Below are 19,388 nucleotides of genomic sequence, written 5' to 3' on the forward strand. Positions count from 1 at the left end.
ATGGGAAGATCTTTTTTACCATCCAGAGCAGACTATATCAAAGTTATCTATACCCTATTGGCTTAATAGCCCAGGTGACTAAACTTCTAGTTGCCTTTAAAAGTTCCTTGGTCTGAATACTCAGGATTATACTTGACTCCACAAATACCTTAGTGTAGTCCCAGATGTCCAAAATAAAAACTTTCAATTGGCTATAAATTGTAACTGGTCATCTTTGGTGGATTCCTTTTAATACTCATAGGTAGGCCTGTGCCAGGCAGCAAATAGTTGGCCATATGGGCTTCTCTAGCAGAGTAATCTTTTCTCTGGTCTCTGACCTCTGTTATGAGCTTGGAGAACAACAAATTGAAATAAAGCAGGACGCATTTCCTACACAAGAGCAGATATCTGAAATTTCCAGGGGTCAAAGTTCTTTTGTATCCTGTGCTTTACAGAGTATTTTTAAGGGACTGTTATCAAACTTGAGGGTTACAACCCAAACTTCAAGTCAGGTCCAACTAACCATCCTCAAATAAATCAATTAAAAGAACCGACTTAAAAGAAGAAAAATTGATTTATTTAATGGAGCCACATCAGGAAGTGGGACAAAGATATCCCCCAGGTCCATTTTCAGGGCCTGGAAATGAGACCCAAGTTTACATACAAGTATCAGGATAAGTACATCTAAGCAGTTCCAGTCAAGATTTGGTCCTGCATACTACTGGCACATCACTGTCTGGGCTTCAGTCTTATGCAGTGAGGTGGGTTGCCAATTTTTTGGAATAGTGAAATCGCTTACTTGGAGATAACATCCCACTTTGGATGGGACCATTTTCTTCTAACAGCATGAGATTCCTGGGAAAAATTCCCATTTGGTGGGAGTCCATTGTTTCAACAGTCTTATATTTGGACTAAGAGACAGAAGTATCCTTTTAGAATATCTTCACATCTGCCAGGCCAGTTATAGATGTGATATTTTGGCCCCAGGTGGTCTGGTCTGGTTCTCTCCTTAAGCCACACAATCAATAATCTAGGCATGTATCCCAAAAGGATTTTACTTCAACTATGGAAAATAGCCTAATTTAGATGTTGTCCCCATTCTACACAAGTATTGTCATCTGTACACAAGCACTGGAAAAAAACTTCTGCAAATTATAAAGTATATATTATAAAACAAGAATGCTCTCCCTAAAAGTTTTATTTATCCTCCCTCTCTCTCTCTCTCTCTCTCTCTCTCTCTCTCTCTCTCTCTCTCTCTCTCTCTCTCTCTCTCTCTCTCTCTCTCCCTCTCTCTCTCCCTCACCCCTTTCTCTCAGACACACACACACACAATATATATATTCTGATAATATAGGATTCTGACAACGGTGGCTAGTGCTTTTTAAAATTATTTTATATGTATAGATAGGTTTTTTTGGTTTGTTGAGACAGGGTCTCACTGTGACGTTTTGGATGGCCTGGAACTTGCTATGCAGACAAGGCAAACAACAAATACATAGACACATCTTGCCTGTGTCCAAAGAGCTGGTATTAACAGCAATGATAGCATGGGCCACCATTTCCAGTGTATATATGTGATTTTCTTCTATATGTGTGCAACACTTGAATTTCTGGTGTGGAATAGGCCAGTAGAGGGCATTGGAAAGAATACAACTGGCATTTTAGACAGTTGTGAGTTGTCTTGTAGGTACTGGAAAACCGAACATGGGCCCTAACTAATAGCTACAAGTGCCTTGGCTGAATAGTGCTAATGTCTATCACCAAGCATGATTTTTACTGGACAGAACAGAAACGGAGGTTTCACGTAAGACAAACTCCCGACCCTTTCATGAAAATGTAGAAAACATACAATGCCCTTAAAACCAAACTGAGTACCAAAGGGCACAACTGCAAGCAGCATTTCCAGAGACCTTCCTGTTGGTGGCGTCATAATGGGTGGGCGGGACCAAATGTCTTTGCCCAGTGCTGCTCATTGGCTATAGCCAGTGACATAAGCAGTGATGTAGTAACAGCATTGACTCTCATTGGCTTACCAGTGTAAAGAGGTGGACTCTTCCTTGTAAAGGAGCTATAAGGGAAGCTGGGCAGTAGCTGGAGAGGTACCTTGTCTCTAGCTCTTCTAAGAGCTCCCCTTTATCCATTCACTATCATATCACAGAGGTTGGGGTACAGGCCTTATCCTGAGAATCAGACAAAAAAAGCTGAGTCATCTGTAAGACTTGGGCATTGCCCAGGCAGGTAGTGATACCACCATGCTGAATCTTCTACATTGGATATCTGCATTATTTAAAGGAGGAAACACGTCTGAAGAAACATCACAGGAACAGCCTCTAGGTAATCTGGGAACCCCCCACCCCACACACACACTATAGGAGCTTCCTCAAAAAGGGTTTACCTCACCTTAAGGTGGATACAAGGGCACAAATAGCCTAGAGGGACCTACCGCCATCCTGGGTGGACATTGAGCGTGAGGATGTGCCTGAGTTTCCAAGAATTAGGCCAGTGATGAACTGAACTGTTCCCCAAGCTCCTTTGGTATGCCAAAGCAGGAGGGTGTTTGGACCAACTCACAGAACACGTGACACAAGTCTGTGGGCTGTACAGTCTCTGCCTCCGCATCATGTCCTTGAAAGATGCCTTTGTCTATCCCCCAGAAAAGGAAGCATCCCACTTTTGAGAGTGAAATTAGCCTTGTATCCACGCACACTTGTATCTGCAGACAGGAGGCAGGGCTTGTATAGAGGACACCATAAAGGACGGTGGCCCATTGTCCCAGCAGGACACTGGAGCCAGATTCCCAAACATTACATACCCACTATTCTTATGAAGAAGTGAAGAAAATTTGGCAACATGTCCTTACGTCGGCACATCCATTGTCAGAAGGGATGGTGAAGAATTCACAGCTATGGCTATGGATTTGCTGCTGCTGTTGGGTCAGGTGCACACTAGCAATAGTCTAAAGGGGCTTCCTGAGCAGGGAGATGAACACAGCCCTTGCATTGTTACTGGGACAGGTCGCCCACCGCTGAAATAGATGCCGTGGAGGTACCATTCAGTAGTCACAGCCTTAGGATGGCTGTTGTCTTATGGTCAGAGAAGAGATGCCATGGGCTCATGTCTACACGCGTGTGGGCGTAGAACTTGTATGTAGTGGGTGCTTGCATTTGACAGGAACAGTGTGACCTTTGTTTACCTGTGTTGTAGATAACTCCGAGTTTCAGTCTATTCGGGGAATTGTGACATCTCTGTGTAACGACTATGGCTGGATTAATGAATCCGTATTCTTTAATACGGACGTAGTCAGTGACAATGTGCCTCTGACCATCGGGACAAATGTCCTGGCACTTGTGGGAGAAAACAGAAGAACTCATATCTTCAAAGCAATCAAGGTATGGCTGGTCCTCCAGAGTGTTTTACTGTATTGCTTACCTTTCCATTTCCATAATAAAGTGCCCTCACCAGAGCAACTGAAGGAAGAGCCTTTCTTTGGGCTCCTGGGCTCACATTCTAGAAAAGAAAGAGGCCAACATGGCAGGGAGACATAGGGAGCAGCAGGTATGGTGACAGAAACTGGAAGCTGACTGCTCCCCTCTTCAAACACAATCACAAAGCACAGACGCAAATAGAAATGTTGCTAATTACTTTTGGCAAGCTCACAACTCCTAAACTTCCCCTGACACTGCCTCCAACTGGGTCCACGTTTTCACATATCTGAGCTTATGAGGGAATTCCTGGTTTGTCTAAAATTTCATTTTTTTCCACCAAGCTCACACCTAAACCTCCCCTTACAGTGCTTCCAGCTGGGGCCCAGGTTTTCAAGCAGCTGAGCTGATTAGGGAAGTCCTCATTTAAAGCACTATAGTGGGTGAGCAGGGGGGAGGCCTGGCATTAATGCCAGCACTCTGGAGTCAGAAGCAGGAGAATGCCCATGAGTTCAAGGCCTGCCTGGTCTCCATAGTGAGTTCTGTGCCAGTCAGAATTACATGGTGAAAACCCATTTTTAAAAATATTCAGGTAATGTTGATGTATGGTCAAAGTTGATATCCCACTTCTCTGACATTAAGGGAATTGATGTCTTAATATTTAAATGTATTTAAATGCACTGATGCCTCTTTGCTTACTAAATATCTTGTCTTCTCTTAATATTTCACCAACATGTGAATGATGATTCTGTATAATTCTGCAACTTCCATCATATAATGACCAACTATTTTCTCTTTAACATCAAAACCTGCAGATTTAGTGCGACGGTGTATTTCAAACACTTTTTGATGTCCGTTAAAGTGCACTTCCTGTTGACTTTAATTTTCAGATTTAGTATTTCTATGTATGAGTGTTTTGCTTGCATGTGTGCACATCTGTATTCCACATGTTTACCTGGTGGCAGAAGAGGTGGTAAGCCTCCACGTATGGGCAGTGGCTTTACCCCAGGTCCGTTGCAACAACACCAAGAGCTCTTAAAGACTGAGCCAACTCTCCAACCCCAACTACAGTGTATTTAACATAATTCAAAATTTTAAATACTATTATAAAATTTGGAAGACTTACAGAATTCTGTAAACATCATTTCAGTTCAACTCTTTACATATTGATGGCTATTGTCAAATTATTCTTCTTTATATTGTCCTACATGAAAGTCTCAGTAGCAGATCACAGATTATCTCTTTGTCAGTAAACAGACACTTACCATTATGACTACTACTACTACTACTATTACTATTATTATTATTACTATTATTTTTATTATTATTATTATATCATGGTACAATTGAAAACAGAGAAGAAGAGTTCTAATGTTTATTTTATTTTATTTTATTTTATTTTTTGAACAACTTTATTTTAAAAAACAAAGATAAATGTACAAATTTTAAGGATTTTTGCATAAAAGTATAGGAATACATTTTTGTCAATGTTTGGCTTTTTTTTCAAAGGTTTGATAGTGTGCATTAAGGTCTTACTAGTTACAATGAGCATAAAGTACATGTAAAACAGGATGTAACCCGGAATTAGTCAACGTTTTCTTGGTGTGTAAGGATTGAGCATAATTATTTTTTTCGTTTCTTTCCTTTCTTTCTTTTTTATTTTTTTTTCTTGAGCTTCACACAGTCTGTGAGTTGTTTCTGGAGTGTTCAGTGCTTTCTGGGGTTAGTATCTGATTATCAGTGACTGCATATTATGTCTGTTCTTTTGTGACTGGGTTATCTCACTCAGGATGATATTCTCTATATGCATCCGTGTTCTTAAGAATTTCGTTAAGTCATTGTTTCTCATAGCTGAGTAGTACTCCATTGTGTAAATATACCATAATTTTTGTATCCATTCACCATCTGAAGGACATCTGGGTTCTTTCCAACTTCTGGCTATTATAAATAGAGCTGCTATGAACATTGTGGTGCATTTATCTTTGTTGTGTACTAAAGTGTCTCTGGGGTATATGCCCAGAAGTTGAATATCTGGGTCTTCAGGTAGTACTATATCCAATTTTCTGAGGTATCGCCAGACTGATTTCCAGAGTGGTTGTATTAGCTTGCAACCCCACCAACAGTGGAGAAGTGTTCCTCTTTCTCCGCATCCTCGCCAGCATCTGTTGTCATCTGAGTTTTGGATCTTGGCCAATGTGACTGGTGTGAGGTGGAATCTCAGGGTTGTTTTGATTTGCATTTCCCTGATGGCTAAGGATGTCGAGCACTTCCTTAGATGTTTCTCAGCCATTCGATATTCCTCAACTGAGAACGTTTTGTTTAGCTCTGTACCCCATTTTTAATAGGGTTATTTGATTCTCTGGTGTCTAGCTTTTTGAGTTCTTTGTATACCTTGGATATTAGGCCTCTATCTGATGTGGAGTTGGTAAAGATCTTTTCCCATTTTGTTGGCTGCCGTTTTGTTTTCTTGACAATGTCCTTAGCCTTACAGAAACTTTGCAATCTCATTAAGGTCCACTTGTTAATCTTTGACCTTAGAGCTTGAGCCAGTGGTGATTTGTTCATAAAATTTTCTCCTGTGCCTATGTGTTCCAAGATTTTCCCTACTTTTTCATCTAATAGTTTAAGTGTATCTGGTTTAATGTGGAGATCTTTGATCCACTTACACTTGAGCTTTGTACAAGGAGATAAGAAAGGGTCTATTTTTCATTCTTTTGCATGCTGAGTGCCAGTTGGACCAGCACCATTTGTTGAATCGCTGTCCTTTTTCCATTGAATGTTTACGGCTCCTTTGTCAAAAATCAGGTGACCATATACATTAGGGCTCATTTCTGGATCTTCTATTCTATTCCATTGATCCACATTCCTATTTTTGTAGCAGTATCATGCAGTTTTCAGCACAATTGCCTTGTAATATTGCTTGAGGTCAGGGATAGTGTTTCCCACAGATGTTTTCTTGTTGTTGGGGATGGACTTTGCTATTCTAGGTCTTTTGTTATTCCATATGAAATTGCACATTGATCTTTTCAATTCCATGAAGAACTGGGTTGGAATTTTGATGGGGATTTCATTGAATCTGTAGATTGCTTTTGGTAGGATGGCCATTTTTAAAATGTTGATCTTTCCAATCCATGAGCATGGGAGATCTTTCCATTTTCTGAGATCATCCTCAATTTCCTTCTTTAGAGGTTTGAAGTTCTTGTCATACAGGTCCTTCACTTGCTTAGTTAGAGTCACACCAAAGTATTTCATAAATTTTGTGACAAATGTGAAGGGTACCTTTTCCCTAATTTCTTTCTCCACATGTTTGTCCTTTGAGTATAGGAAGGCTACTGATTTGTGTGAGTTAATTCTGTATCCAGCCACTTTGCTGAACTTGTTTATCAGCTGTAGGAGTTCTCTGGTGTAATTTTTGGGGTCACTTAAGTACACTATCATGTCATCGGCAAAGAGTGATGTTTTTATCTCTTCCTTTCTGATTTGTATCCTTTTGATCTCCTTTTGCTGTCTAATTGCTCCAGCCAGGATTTCCAGTACTATGTTGAATAGGTAGAAGGAGAATGGGCAGCCTTGTTAGGTCCCTGATTTTAGCAGGATTGCTTCAAGTTTCTCACTATTAAGTTTGATGTTGGCTGTTGGTTTGCTGTATATTGATTTTATTATGTTTAAGTATGGACTTTGGATTTCTGTTCTTTCCAGGACTTTTAACATGAAGGGGTGTTGAATTTTGTAAAATGCTTTCTCAGCATCTAGTGAGATGACCATGTGATTTTGTTCTTTGAGTTTGTTTATATGGAGGATTACATTGATGGATTTCCTTATATTAAACCATCCCTGCATCCCAGGGATGAAGCCTACTTGGTCATGATGAATGATCGTTTTGATGTGTTCATGGATTCGGTTTGCAAGGATTTTGTTGAGTATTTTTGCATCAATGTTCATAAGTGAGATTGGTCTGAAGTTCTCTTTCCTTTACGGTCTTTGTGTGCTTTAGGTACAAGGGTTATTGTAGCCTCAAAAAATCAGTTAGGTAGTATTCCATCTGATTCTAGCTTTTGGAATAGCTTGGAGAGTATTGTTGTTATATCCGCAATAAATGTCTGATAAAATTCTGCATTGAACCCGTCTGGACCTGGGCTTTTTTTAGTTGGGAGGCTTTTGATGACTTCTTCTATTTCTTTAGGTGTTATAGGATTATTTAGATGGTTTACTTGGTCCTGGTTTAAATTTAGGATCTTGTATCTGTCTAGGAATTCGTCCATTTTCTCCAGATTTTCCAATTTTGTGGAGTATAGGTTTTTGTAGTAGGATCTGATGATTTCTTGAATTTCCTCAGTTTCAGTTGTTATGTCTCTACTTTCCTTTCTGATTTTGTTAATTTGGATACTCTCTCTTTGCCCTCTAGTTAGTCTGGCTAGGGGATTATCAATCTTGTTGATTTTCTCAGAAAACCAGCTCTTGGTTTTGTTGATTTTTTTCAATGGTTCTTTTTGTTTCTATTTGGTCCATTTCTGCCCTAATTTTGATTATTTCTTGCCATCTACTCTTTTTGGGTATATCTGCTTCCTTTTGTTCTAGGGCTTTTAGCTGTGCTGTCAGGTTGCTGATGTGAGCTCTCTCCAGTTTCTTTTTGGAAGCACTTAGGGCTATGAGTTTTCCTCTCAGTACTGCTTTCATTGCATCCCATAGGACTGGGTATGTTGTGATTTAGTTTTCATTGAATTCTAGAAAATCCTTAATTTCTTTCTTTAGTTCTTCTTTTACCCTGGTATTGTTTAACAGAGCGTTGTTTAGTTTCCATGTGTATGTGGGCTTTTTGTTGTCTTTGTTGTTGTTAAAGACCAGCCGTAGACCATGGTGATCTGAGCAGATGCATGGGAGTATTTCAATGTTCTTATATCGATTGAGGCTCGTTCTGTGTCCAATTATGTGGTCAATTTTCGAGAAGGTGTCATGGGGTGGTGAGAAGAAGGTGTATTCTCTTACTTTAGGATGATATGTTCTGTAGATATCTATTAATTCCAGTTTGTTCAAAGTCTGTGCTAGTTTTACCGTGTCCTTGTTCAGTTTCTGTTTCCATGATCTGTCCATTGGAGAGAGTGGGGTATTAAAGTCTCCCACTATTACTGTGTGGGGTGAAATGTATTTTTTGAGCTTTAGTAGGGTTTCCATTATGAATGTGGGTGCTTTTTGATTTGGAGCATATATGTTAAGAATTGGGAGTTCCTCCTGACAGATTTCCCCGGTAATGAGTAAAAAGTGTCCTTCCTTATCTTTTTTGATAACTTTTGCTTGGAAATTTACTTTATTCGATATTAGAATAGCCACTCCAGCTTGGTTCTTGGGGCTGTTTGCTTGGAAGTTTTTTCCCAGCATTTTACTCTGAGATAGTGTCTGTCTTTGTCTCTGAGATGAGTTTCCTGTATGTAGCAAAAGGCTGGATTTTGTTTATGTATCCAGTCTGATAGCCTATGTCTCTTTATTGGGGAGTTGAGTCCATTTATGTTAATAGATATCAAGGAATAGTTGTTTCTGTTTCCTGCTATTATTGCCTTTGTGGGTTGAGTTGTATCTGTGTCTTTTTCTTCTTTTGGTTTTCTTGTTTAGTTTTCTTGTTTTCACTAGGCTGTATTTTCCCACATTGTATTGGGTTTTCCACCTAAAATTTGTTGTCGTGCTGGGTTTGTGGTCAGATATTGTGTAAATTTTGATTTGTCTTGAAATATCTTCTTCTCTCCATCTATGGTGATTGATAGTTTTGCTGGGTATAGCAGCTTGGGCTGGCACTTGTGCTCTCTTAGGGTGTGTATGATGTCTGTCCAGGCTCTTCTAGCTTTCATAGTCTCTGTTGAGAAATCGGGTGTGATTCTGATTGGTCTGCCTTTATATGTTACTTGACCTTTTTCCCTTACTGCTTTTAGTATTTCTTTGCTTTGGGCATTTGGTGTTTGGCTATTATGTGTTGGGCGGTATTTCTTTTCTGGTCCAATCTATTTGGAGTTCTGAAGGCTTCTTTTATGCTCGTGGTCATCTCATTCTTGAGGGTAGGGAAGTTTTCTTCTATGATTTTGTTGAAGATATTTACTGTGCCTCTTAGTTGATACTCTTCTCCCTCTTCTATTCCTATTATCCTTAGGTTCGGTCTTCTCATTGTGTCTTGGATTTCCTGAACATTTTGGGTTAGGAGCTTTTTGTTTTTTGCATCTTCTCTGGCTGTTTTGTCTATGTTTACAATGTTGTCTTCTGCTCCCAAAATTCTCTCTTCGATCTCTTGTAATCTATTGGAAATGCTTGCTTCTGTGACTCCTGATTTCTGTTTTTGGTGTTCTGCCTCTAGGGTTATCTCTTTTAGTGTTTTCTTTATTGTGTTAATTTCCGTTTTAATTTCTCTCTTCCATTCCTTCATTTCTTTGGTTCTGTTTTCCTCTAGTTCTTTGAGTTCTTTGAGTGTTTTTCTTGTTTCCTCTTTAAAAGCTTCTGAATCTTTTTGCTTTTCCTCCCGTTGTTGTTTAAGTATCTCTATCAGCATCTTGAGGTATGATTTCAGGTCTGCAGCTTCTTATTCTGGAGTGTTTGGCATTCCGAAGTTTGCTGTTATGGGAGAGCTGGGTTCTGGTGTTGCCAGGTTGTCTTGGTTTCCTTGGGATATACTCTTTCGCTTTCCTCTTGCCATTTTGTTGTCAGTGATATGTTCTCGCCTCTCCCTTGTATCTGGTCTGTGTCCCTGGATCTCCACTGGTCCAGATGGCAGATGGGCCTAGCCTTGTTCTGCGCCTCAGAGTTGCTGGGTGGGAACAGAAGTTCCAAAGTTGTGTTCCTGGTCCCTGGATCGGGCGGGGCGGGGGGGGTGCGCTTTCTGTGCGCACTCCCCAGAGATCTCTCTGCTCCCTGGCTGCCTCAATCTCCTACTCACTAGTTTTTAAACCTTTAGTGCCTGCCGGACCGGGTGGCAGATGGGCTGGGCTCTGTTCTGCACCCTGAAGACGCCGCCGGGTGGGTTAATTTAATTTTTATACACCTTAATGTTAGTTATAATCTTACTCCTTGTTCTCCTCATACAATCAATTCATCATAGACCTTTCCACAATCACAAAATATATTTCCTAGGAAATAGGTATGTGTTCTCTCACATTTCTAAATCCTGGGTTTTTGGTTTCCATATACTTTAAAATATCGATTCTGTCATAGGTGCACTCTGTCAGGAACATAGGAAACACTTCCCCCAATGTCAGAATCTATCAAATAACGGTAAATTCATAAAACAGTGATTACAATGGTGGCAATTTGCCAGAAAATCCTGCTGTCTTTGGTAATTTGGACAACGTTCCACGGGTCCTTTTATTTCAGTCTTAATCGTCATCCCTAATTCTCAAATAACACATCATAATTAATATGGAAATGAACAAAAATTGTAAGTTACCTACTGCACTCAAACTATTGGAGAAGCTGCAGCAGATTTTCAGGAGCTTGCAGATTAGGATGATAAAAGTATAAATACTCTTTATTGAAAAGATTAAAAACTGAAACACACTAGTTATAAAAAACGACTTCTGTAGTGTCTGCTGAGATTTCGTCAAAGATACAGATCTCTGTCCAGATGCAGAGCCAAAGAGCAGGACTTTCTCCAGGGTCAGGGATAGGTGGACTGATTGAATGAGGGTCACAGGGTGATCTGCAGGACTGGAAAAAGCAGGTAAGTAGACTTATCAGTAACAGGGAATGAGCTCAGCTGAAGACACAGGGCATTCTTTGCTTGTCCCTGTCAATCTTTGACTAATCCATCAAGTGTCAGAGAAAAGGTCATTGGGTCCATTGCCATCAAACAATAGATACACACCTCTTTATGTGGTTAAAAGGAGGGAGTTGCACCCTTACCTGGCTCTGACAAGTTCTTAGGCCTGGTTTTCCCGGTCACTGTTTACAAATGTCTCCAGTTTTCCATTCACTTCAATGCAGGTATACCAGCACCCCTTCTGTGCCCAGGAGTGAAAGCTGTTGCTTTGATGGGGAATCCATGGTAAGGGTGCAATCTCCTGCATGTAATTTTTATTTCACCTGCAGTCACTGTCTCTTTATAGGTGAAAGCTCTAAGTGATATTCCTGGTGGTACTGAGCCATCACAACTTGGCAGACAACTTTGTATTAGATGTGTCACCTCTGTAACTGAAGAAGAAGTCTATGTCAGCAAGGACACATTTTTCCCATTACACATGTTTTCTGGAGGTATGAATTATAGCTTTAAAAACATAGAGCAAGAAATCTAAGTATTGAGCTTGGGTCATAAGCTCTGGAGAGTGTGGGGAGTGTCCTTGAAGTTGAAAGTAAGGCACAATACAGGGGAAAGGACAATATTTTTAAATATTACCTAGAGATTCTGTCCCCTGTGGAGACCATCATCAAAGATCCATGTGGTTTTCCTGACTCTGTTGATTTCATTGGCTGTGTTGTTTTTGACCTTTGGTTTTTCACATAGAGTTTCTCAAAGTTACTGGAAACTCACATGTATCTGAAAATTGTGCATGAGATTAGGAAACCCATCTGTTACACTTTTGAGTGCTGAGATTCTAGTCCCTGTGTCACTGCCCGGGACACATGCACACTATAATCAGTGATGGCCTTACATACGTGTTATTGATTAATCTTGAAAATACTTGCATTGCACATGACTTTCTCAATGCCTGACAAATGCCTCATTGTAAAAGAGCCAGTGTTTAAGGGGCTTTCTCTTTTCCTTCCTATAGGAAGAGAGTTAAGGTGTCTAAGTATTGGAAAATCACTTTACATGCAGGAAATGTTGGTCAGCATATGGCTGTGAGGCAGGACCTAGGAAATGTGATATAACCTAACTTTATTAATGCTCAACAATTCTCACTTCCTTTGTTGTTTTAGCATTCAAGCCTTTCAAAGGAGACTTGCTGCTGGTTGAGTATTCCATGAACCCGGGCACTTCAAACATCAGTTTCCACTCTGTGAGTCCCCTCAACTCTCAGAATATGGATGAGGTAATCGACCTCCATGTTGTCTTGTTGTGGTTAGACAGCTGCCTCTCCTTCTTACTGATCTTTCTTGTCTAGGAGTTTGTTTGTTATGTTTGGCAGGATATCCCCTGCTGAGTGGACACAATTGTTCACTGATTGAAAAGGATATATGCAGAGAGTAGAGAGAGGGAGTGGGAGAGGGAGAGGGAAAGGGAGAGAGGGAGTTTGTGTGTTGTCCGTGACATGAGGCTGTTCTGTGGACAACAGTTAGACAATTGTCTTGTCTGTAAGGAAATAGTGGTGACATTTTGAGTGCACTGGGTTTGAATTGTTTAGCCTCCTGATCAAGGCGGGTCAGACCTTGGTTAGGGCAGCCTGAGAATGAGATGAAAAGTCAAGGAGGTACGTCGTGAGGTCCTGATAGGGTAAAGGAGCTGCTTAGGGTTGTGGGTCTGGGGGTGTGGAGGGCCATCTGTGGTGGGTTCTGTGATTCCCGGACTCATTGTCATCGTTTCTCCTCATAGGTCTGCGTTACTAGCATTGATGGAAGAAATGGTGTTTTGGATTCCAGCATCTTTTTCACCCTGGATTCTCTCCATACTCTCCCTGGGTATATACCCAGGGTGTACGACATTGTGAATGCTACGGTAGTAGACAGCCTACAATCCCACTTCTCTCGCAGAGTGGTGTCTATGTTTCCAGTGGATGTGCTGTATTAATCAATCCTTTTGAACCATTGTTAATGTTACTACTGGATTCTAATTTCTGGTTAAATAAAGTAGTATGAATCAACAAAGTAAATGTGTTGGAAGTCAAGATATTTTCTTTTTAGCACTCTTTTTTTTTTGGTTGTAGTTGTAGTGATGATGACAAAATGCATTTATTTTCGGACGATGACTGTCAATTCATAAATGTGTCCAATAGTGTCTTGAATATAGTACAACAATTCGTGTCCAGGTCAAAACCACATTTGTCCATATGCTAGAGTCTATCTTTTCTGCCAGTGGAACCTCTTTTCTATTTTAGCATTTCACTTCCATATAAAGGAGTGTTGAGTATTTTTCCATCAGCCAGCAGTTATGTTATTTCTTTGTAAATATCTGGGGAAGATTTTTACAGACATTAGTAAAAACATTCATTAAACAGTAGTTTAGCTGTTTTATAATTTTAGCAGTAGGGATTAAGTTGTTCAACAGTGCATTAGTAACTCATTTGCTCACTTAAATGTTAGTATGTGTTAGAATATGTTCTTTGAACTGTTAGGAGTAGCTTTTTTGCAGATATGAATCTGGTGGAAGCATCACAGCATGTTGTTTCATTAGTTTTTCTATATTTAAGGGTATTAGAGTGTCTTACATATGTACTCCCTGAAATTTCTTATTTCTCCTTGATGAAATATAAATACATCCTTGATCAATGGTATGAGAGCTTAAATATCACTGGGAAGTCATTTTGTCCTCATCCCTCGTGTACTGTCTATAATTTGATAATATTTCCAGCAAATAGGAAACAGTAGACTTCTTAACTCGACTCCACTCTGTCCACCAGCCAATTGTTCCTGCTCTGCCTAATAATAATATGAGATAGTAGGATAGGACCTGTTGAATTTGAACCTCGGCTTACTGATTCTTTCTACAGATTCTTTAAAATCTATTATATTTAAATTCATCTGTTTGTGTCCACATGTTCATGCATGCACACATATACACCACATGTCACAGTACTCATGTACAGGTCCAAGGAAAACCTGTGAAAATCTGCTTTCCCACATTGTATGTGTCCCAGCAACTGAATTCAGGTCATCAGGCTTTATCGAAAGCATCTTTAAAAATCATCCCAACTTTAATTTGTGTTTACCTAGATACTTCCCAGCCCCTTGATCCCCAGCAGCCACATCTGCCTTAGCAAAATTTTAGGGATTCTCTGTAATTCTTGACCTTGGCCCAGACACATTAACCAAATTATTCAATGTTTTTTTCAAGTTTCAAAATAAAACTAAAATAACCAAGAGGAAATATAAATTAAAAATAATTGCCATGTAGTGTCTGGAAGATACAGTTGAAGTTTGCAAGAAAACAAATGTTACTAGGCTGCCTCAAATTCATTGCTGATGTGCTTCCTAAAGCACTGAACTATTGAGGATTTTATTTTTCTTTTAAAAACAAGGTATCTATGAGGTTGGGCATTAAGAGACATTTTGGAAGCATGGGACCACTTTTGGCCATTAATAAAAGGAATTATATACTATTGCTTGGTTTAATCATCATGGTTGTCAAAAAAACTGTTTTGTTTTGTTTTGTTTTTTCATTTGAAATCCCCAGAAAGATTCCTCAAGGTCCAAATGCCTGAGTCTCACTCTATGCCTTCCCTTTCCAGCCAGGAAGAGGTTGCAGAGATAGTGCTCCCTGCAGATGTTTCATGAGTCCTAAGAGGTCTGAAATAGCTGCTGTTTTCCGAGAAAACAAGACATACTGAGTCCTTCTAAAATTCCTAGCAGGCAAGTCTGTATAGAGAATTCAGTTCTGGTTCTGGGTTCTTGTTAAAGATTATCAGGCCCATTTTGGGATCCTTCCAATTGGGAAAAAAAGTTTCTGAGAAGCTTTTTCCTAGTCCTATTGCACTTAGTAGGGACACCAATTAGTAGGGACATTGTCTTCTGGTTGTGCTTCTCATGGCATAACTGCTTTTGCTCAAAAGACTTGCTGGCTAACTGTGTGTGAGAGTGATTGAAAGCAAGCAGAGCAAGTTTGGCCTAAAGAGTTCATTACATTTCTTGATTTTAATGCTGGTGTTTCTGTTTTGTCTCCCTAGACAGACCCTTTTCTGTTGGAAGCTTGGAAAGAGGAGCTGGGCTGCAATCTGCACTCCCTTGATTGAGATTCTACCAATTTCTCCAGATTCTACCACTAGGTGATACCACCATTCTTTAAAGTTTGTTTTTGCTTTTTGTCTGCAACAAAGAAAGGCACCTTTCCTTGCCAGGACCCAAAATTCTTGGTACACACATGCATGTGAGTGTGTATACACACACACACACACACACACACACACACACACACACTAACAAGGAAGCTGAGGCAGGTCTTACATGGGGCCATTTCTTCATTGTTGGTGCTACTGGGTTTGTTTATATTAACCTACTTTTAAAAATTTTTATTTTAAAACTTTCTTTTATTGGATAATTTATGTATCTATGTTTCAAATGTTATCCCCTTTCCCTGTTTCCCCCTCTCCCCTCACCCTCCCCTGATTCTATGAGGGTGCTCCCCCACCCACCCCAACATCCTGGAATTCCCCTACACTTGGGAAACAAGCCTTCAAAAGACCAAGGGCTTCTCCTCCTATTGAAGCTAGACAAGGCCATCCCCTGCTACACGTGCAGCTGGAGCCATAGGTCCCCGCCATGTGTATGAACTCTTTGGTTGGTTTGGTTGGTGATTTAGTCTCTGGGAACTCTGGGGGTCATGTGATTGGTTGATTTTGTTGTTCTTCCTATTAAGTTGTAAACCCCTTCAGCTCCTTCACTCCTTTCTCTAACTCATCCATTTAGGTCCCTGTGCTCAGTCTTATGATTAGCAGAAAGCATCTTGCTCTGTATCAGTAAGGCTCTGGCAGAGTCTCTCAGGAGACATCCATATCATGCTCCTGTCAGCAAGGACTTCTTGGTATCAGCAATAGTGTCTGGGTTTGGTAGCTGCATATGGGATGGATCCCCAGGTGAGACAGTCTCTGCATGTCATCAGGGAAATGGAAATCTAAACAACCCTGGAATTCCACCTCACTCCAGTCAGGATGGCAAAAATAAAAGACTCAGATGACAGCAGATACTGGCGAGGATGTGGAGAAAGAGGAACACTCCTCCCCTTTTGGTGGGGTTGTAAACTGGTACAACCACTCTGGAAATCAGTCTGGCGGTTCCTCAGAAAACTGAACATAGTACTACATGAAAACCCAGCTATTCCAGTGTTGGTCATATACCCCAAAGATGCTCCAACATAAAGCAAGGACACATGCTCCACCATGTTTATAGCAGCCTTATTTATAATAGCAAGAAGCTGGAAAGAACCCTGATGTCTTTCATCAGAGGAATGGATACAGAAAATGTGGTACATTTACACAATGGAGTACTACTCAGCTATTAAAAACAACGACTTCATAAAATTCGTAGGCAAATGGGTGGAACTAGAAAATATCACCCTGAGTGAGGTAACCCAATCACAAAAGAACACACATGGTTTCCACTCACTGATAAGTGCATATTAGCCCAAAAGCTCAGAATACCTAAGATACAATCCACAGACCACATGAAGCTCCAGAGGAAGGAAGACCAAAATGTGGATGCTCCAGTTTTTCATAGAAAGAGGAACAAAATATTCATGGGAGGAAATACAGGGACAAAGAGTAGAGCAGAGACTGAAGGAAATCTTTTACTTAAGTCACAGTTTTCTCCTAACATGGTGACCACCAACTCTAAACTCTTACCCTATAACAGTCCGTGATCCACCAAAGAATGATACCCAGACTCAAATAGTACATAAACACAATGAGTGTTTTATTCTGTACAAGTTCAGCATGCTGGGGTCTCTCATTACCAGATAGAGAGACCCTGAAGTGAGTTTGCAGGGCTGATTTAAAGTACATTAGGGGAATCCTGGGATAGGTGGACTTTGTCTTACTATACTTCTAATGACATTCCATTACTGGGGAGTGGGGGCTGGCTGGAAACTGCTGACTCACTATCCTTGCTTCAGGCCAGGTTGTGGGGGCAGTTTCTGATGGCTGGGCATTTCTCACTGAAGCCTGGGATTTTTAGGCCTAATCTCCTAAACTGTCAATTTGAAGCCTGTCACAGAGTCAGCCTGTCTCATCAGCCCCTTCAATGTATGCTAAAGAATTTATCCTGAGGGGTTGGGGAAGAATACAGGATGCATTCTAAAAAGGAAGGGTGTGCATTTACCATGAGATTGGTTGACCCTCTTCTGAAGTGGGACGGCTATTACAAGTTCCCTGCACCTTGGCTATTGCTAAGAATGTTTGGTTCAAGTTCCTAGAGACCCAAGCCACCCTGATAAATTCCCTTATCTTGATCAATGGTTGACACCTGTTTAAAACTCACCCTCTTGGTTTAAGGTTTGTTTCTAAAGATTATCCTGATGTTTTGGATTCCAAAAATCTCCATCACCAGCCTGCCCTGCCCCCTTCAGAGGCCAAGGACCCTCTGCTGGTTTCCCTTCTTCCTTCCTATAATCCACATTCTTCTGTCATCCCCGTCTTCTCAAATCTCTTCCATATTCATCCTCCTTCCCCCAACATTAGGACCCCCTGTCCCATCTCATCCCACTCTTATCCTCATCCTAAATTCTTTCACTTCCTCTTCTGAATCTATAACCCTCGTTTCCAATCCTCCCCCAGGCATCATCACTATCCCTCCTGGAGATACACAGTTTCCCAACTTCTTTCATTTCCTTCACTATCCTTGGCTTCCTGCTTAAGAGTCCATCATTATCTGGACCTGACTCATGTTCAAGCCTCTGTTTTTCCACATTTGCAGGACCTACTATTTCCTGGGACAGGGGGTAATGACATAGAGTGTATTGCCCTTTCCCGACCTATGTTCCTTTTTCTACTTGCAATCTGTGTAACTGTTGGGCCCCTTTTTCTGATAAGTCCTGAGTGTCAACCCTTTTCCGGTCATGTCCTCTGTCCTCGTTGTTCCACCTGGGATGGTTCCCAGAAGCTCCTTTTGACTATTTACATCAGAAAAAAGGGCTCACACTGAAGCAAAGGCAAGCAAAGCAGGTTTTGCCCTCATCAATCAGTATAGATGCTGAAAAGCTTCTTGCCTTGGAGGCAACTTTCCCATCTAAGCACCCTGATTGAGACCCCAGTATATATGTTGGTTCCCAGGCTCTGGACACTTTTCAGTGATACATTATAACTGGAATTCATAGTGCAGCTTGGAAACACACAAATCTGTCTAAGACCAATAAGGTTCTTCAGGGCCCGTAAGTTCCCTTGAGCACTTCTCAAGTAGTTACAGGAAACTTTCCAAATTTACACCCTTTTGACCCACTGGACCCAGAAAATGCTAGGCCATTAACTTTGGCTTTTATCCCACAATCAGCTCTGGATATGTATGGAAAAGCTCCAAAAGCTAAAGGGTTTTATAGGGATGAATAGCTCTCAGTTCATCAAAATGGCCCCATAAGTTTGTTTTCTAGTAACCAAGACACTGAAAACAAAACCAAGCTGCCTCCCAGTGAGGTCTGGCTTCCTTCTTAGTCCTCTGAACTCAAGTCTGCATTCCAATTGTTGTCTGACCATCTTTTGCTGCTGTTGTCCAATCATGGAGTCCTGGGGAGGGTCACACATCTAAAGCATCTAAGCTTCCATTGTCCATGCTCATCTTCTGCTTAACAGAACAGGATTGGTACTTGCATTAAGTCACCAAAAACACATTTTTGACCTATACTGTTTCTGAGTTTCTAGTTGGAAGCTGGGACTGATGCTAGTCTCAGTAGACTTAAACCCTATTAAATGTAGTTGTGTGCTGGGGTGTAGTCATGGTCAAAGTTATCAACACTTTACATGCACATGTGTGTGAGCTTTGGGATGCAATGCATTTACTGGAATATTTCCTGGAACAAAACATTCCATATGCTTGATTACACTCTACATGTTACTTCTGCTGTTTGCTCTCAGAATCTTACTCCCAGAACATTCCAGAAAAATCCTTGAGAAAAGGAGATGCTGTATGTCACTCTCATACAAACAGAACTGCCATTTTCATAAGGGCAGTTGTACCTGCTTGAGAAAAACCAATGACACTGGGCTTGTTGACTGCACATTCATTCTTTTGTAGGAGAGGGCAGGGGGATTTGTTGGGCCTTCACCACTCATCTTTGCTAGAGAGTGGTTAGAGTATATAGGTTGGGGTATACTAGGTAAAGAGGACTCCATATATGAAATTATGAAAAAGCCATTATCTATACTGGGTAAAGACTTTCCA

At 40.7% G+C, this 19,388-nt stretch overlaps 1 protein-coding gene across 1 annotated transcript; it reads left to right on the plus strand.

Moving 5' to 3' along the window:
- Positions 1 to 2,231: 2,231 nt before the first annotated feature.
- LOC308415290 (cancer/testis antigen 55-like) lies at positions 2,232 to 13,098 on the plus strand (the record flags this gene model as incomplete). The annotated part of the gene is made up of 5 exons (XM_080910277.1): positions 2,232 to 2,313; positions 3,184 to 3,368; positions 11,480 to 11,624; positions 12,291 to 12,403; positions 12,904 to 13,098. The coding sequence occupies 5 exons, from the start codon at positions 2,232 to 2,234 to the stop codon at positions 13,096 to 13,098; spliced, it is 720 nt and encodes a 239-aa protein (XP_080766403.1).
- Between the last annotated feature and the right edge of the window lie 6,290 nt (positions 13,099 to 19,388).

Source organism: Micromys minutus (genome assembly GCF_963924665.1).
Source record: "Micromys minutus genome assembly, chromosome: X".
Taxonomy (NCBI): domain Eukaryota; kingdom Metazoa; phylum Chordata; class Mammalia; order Rodentia; family Muridae; genus Micromys; species Micromys minutus.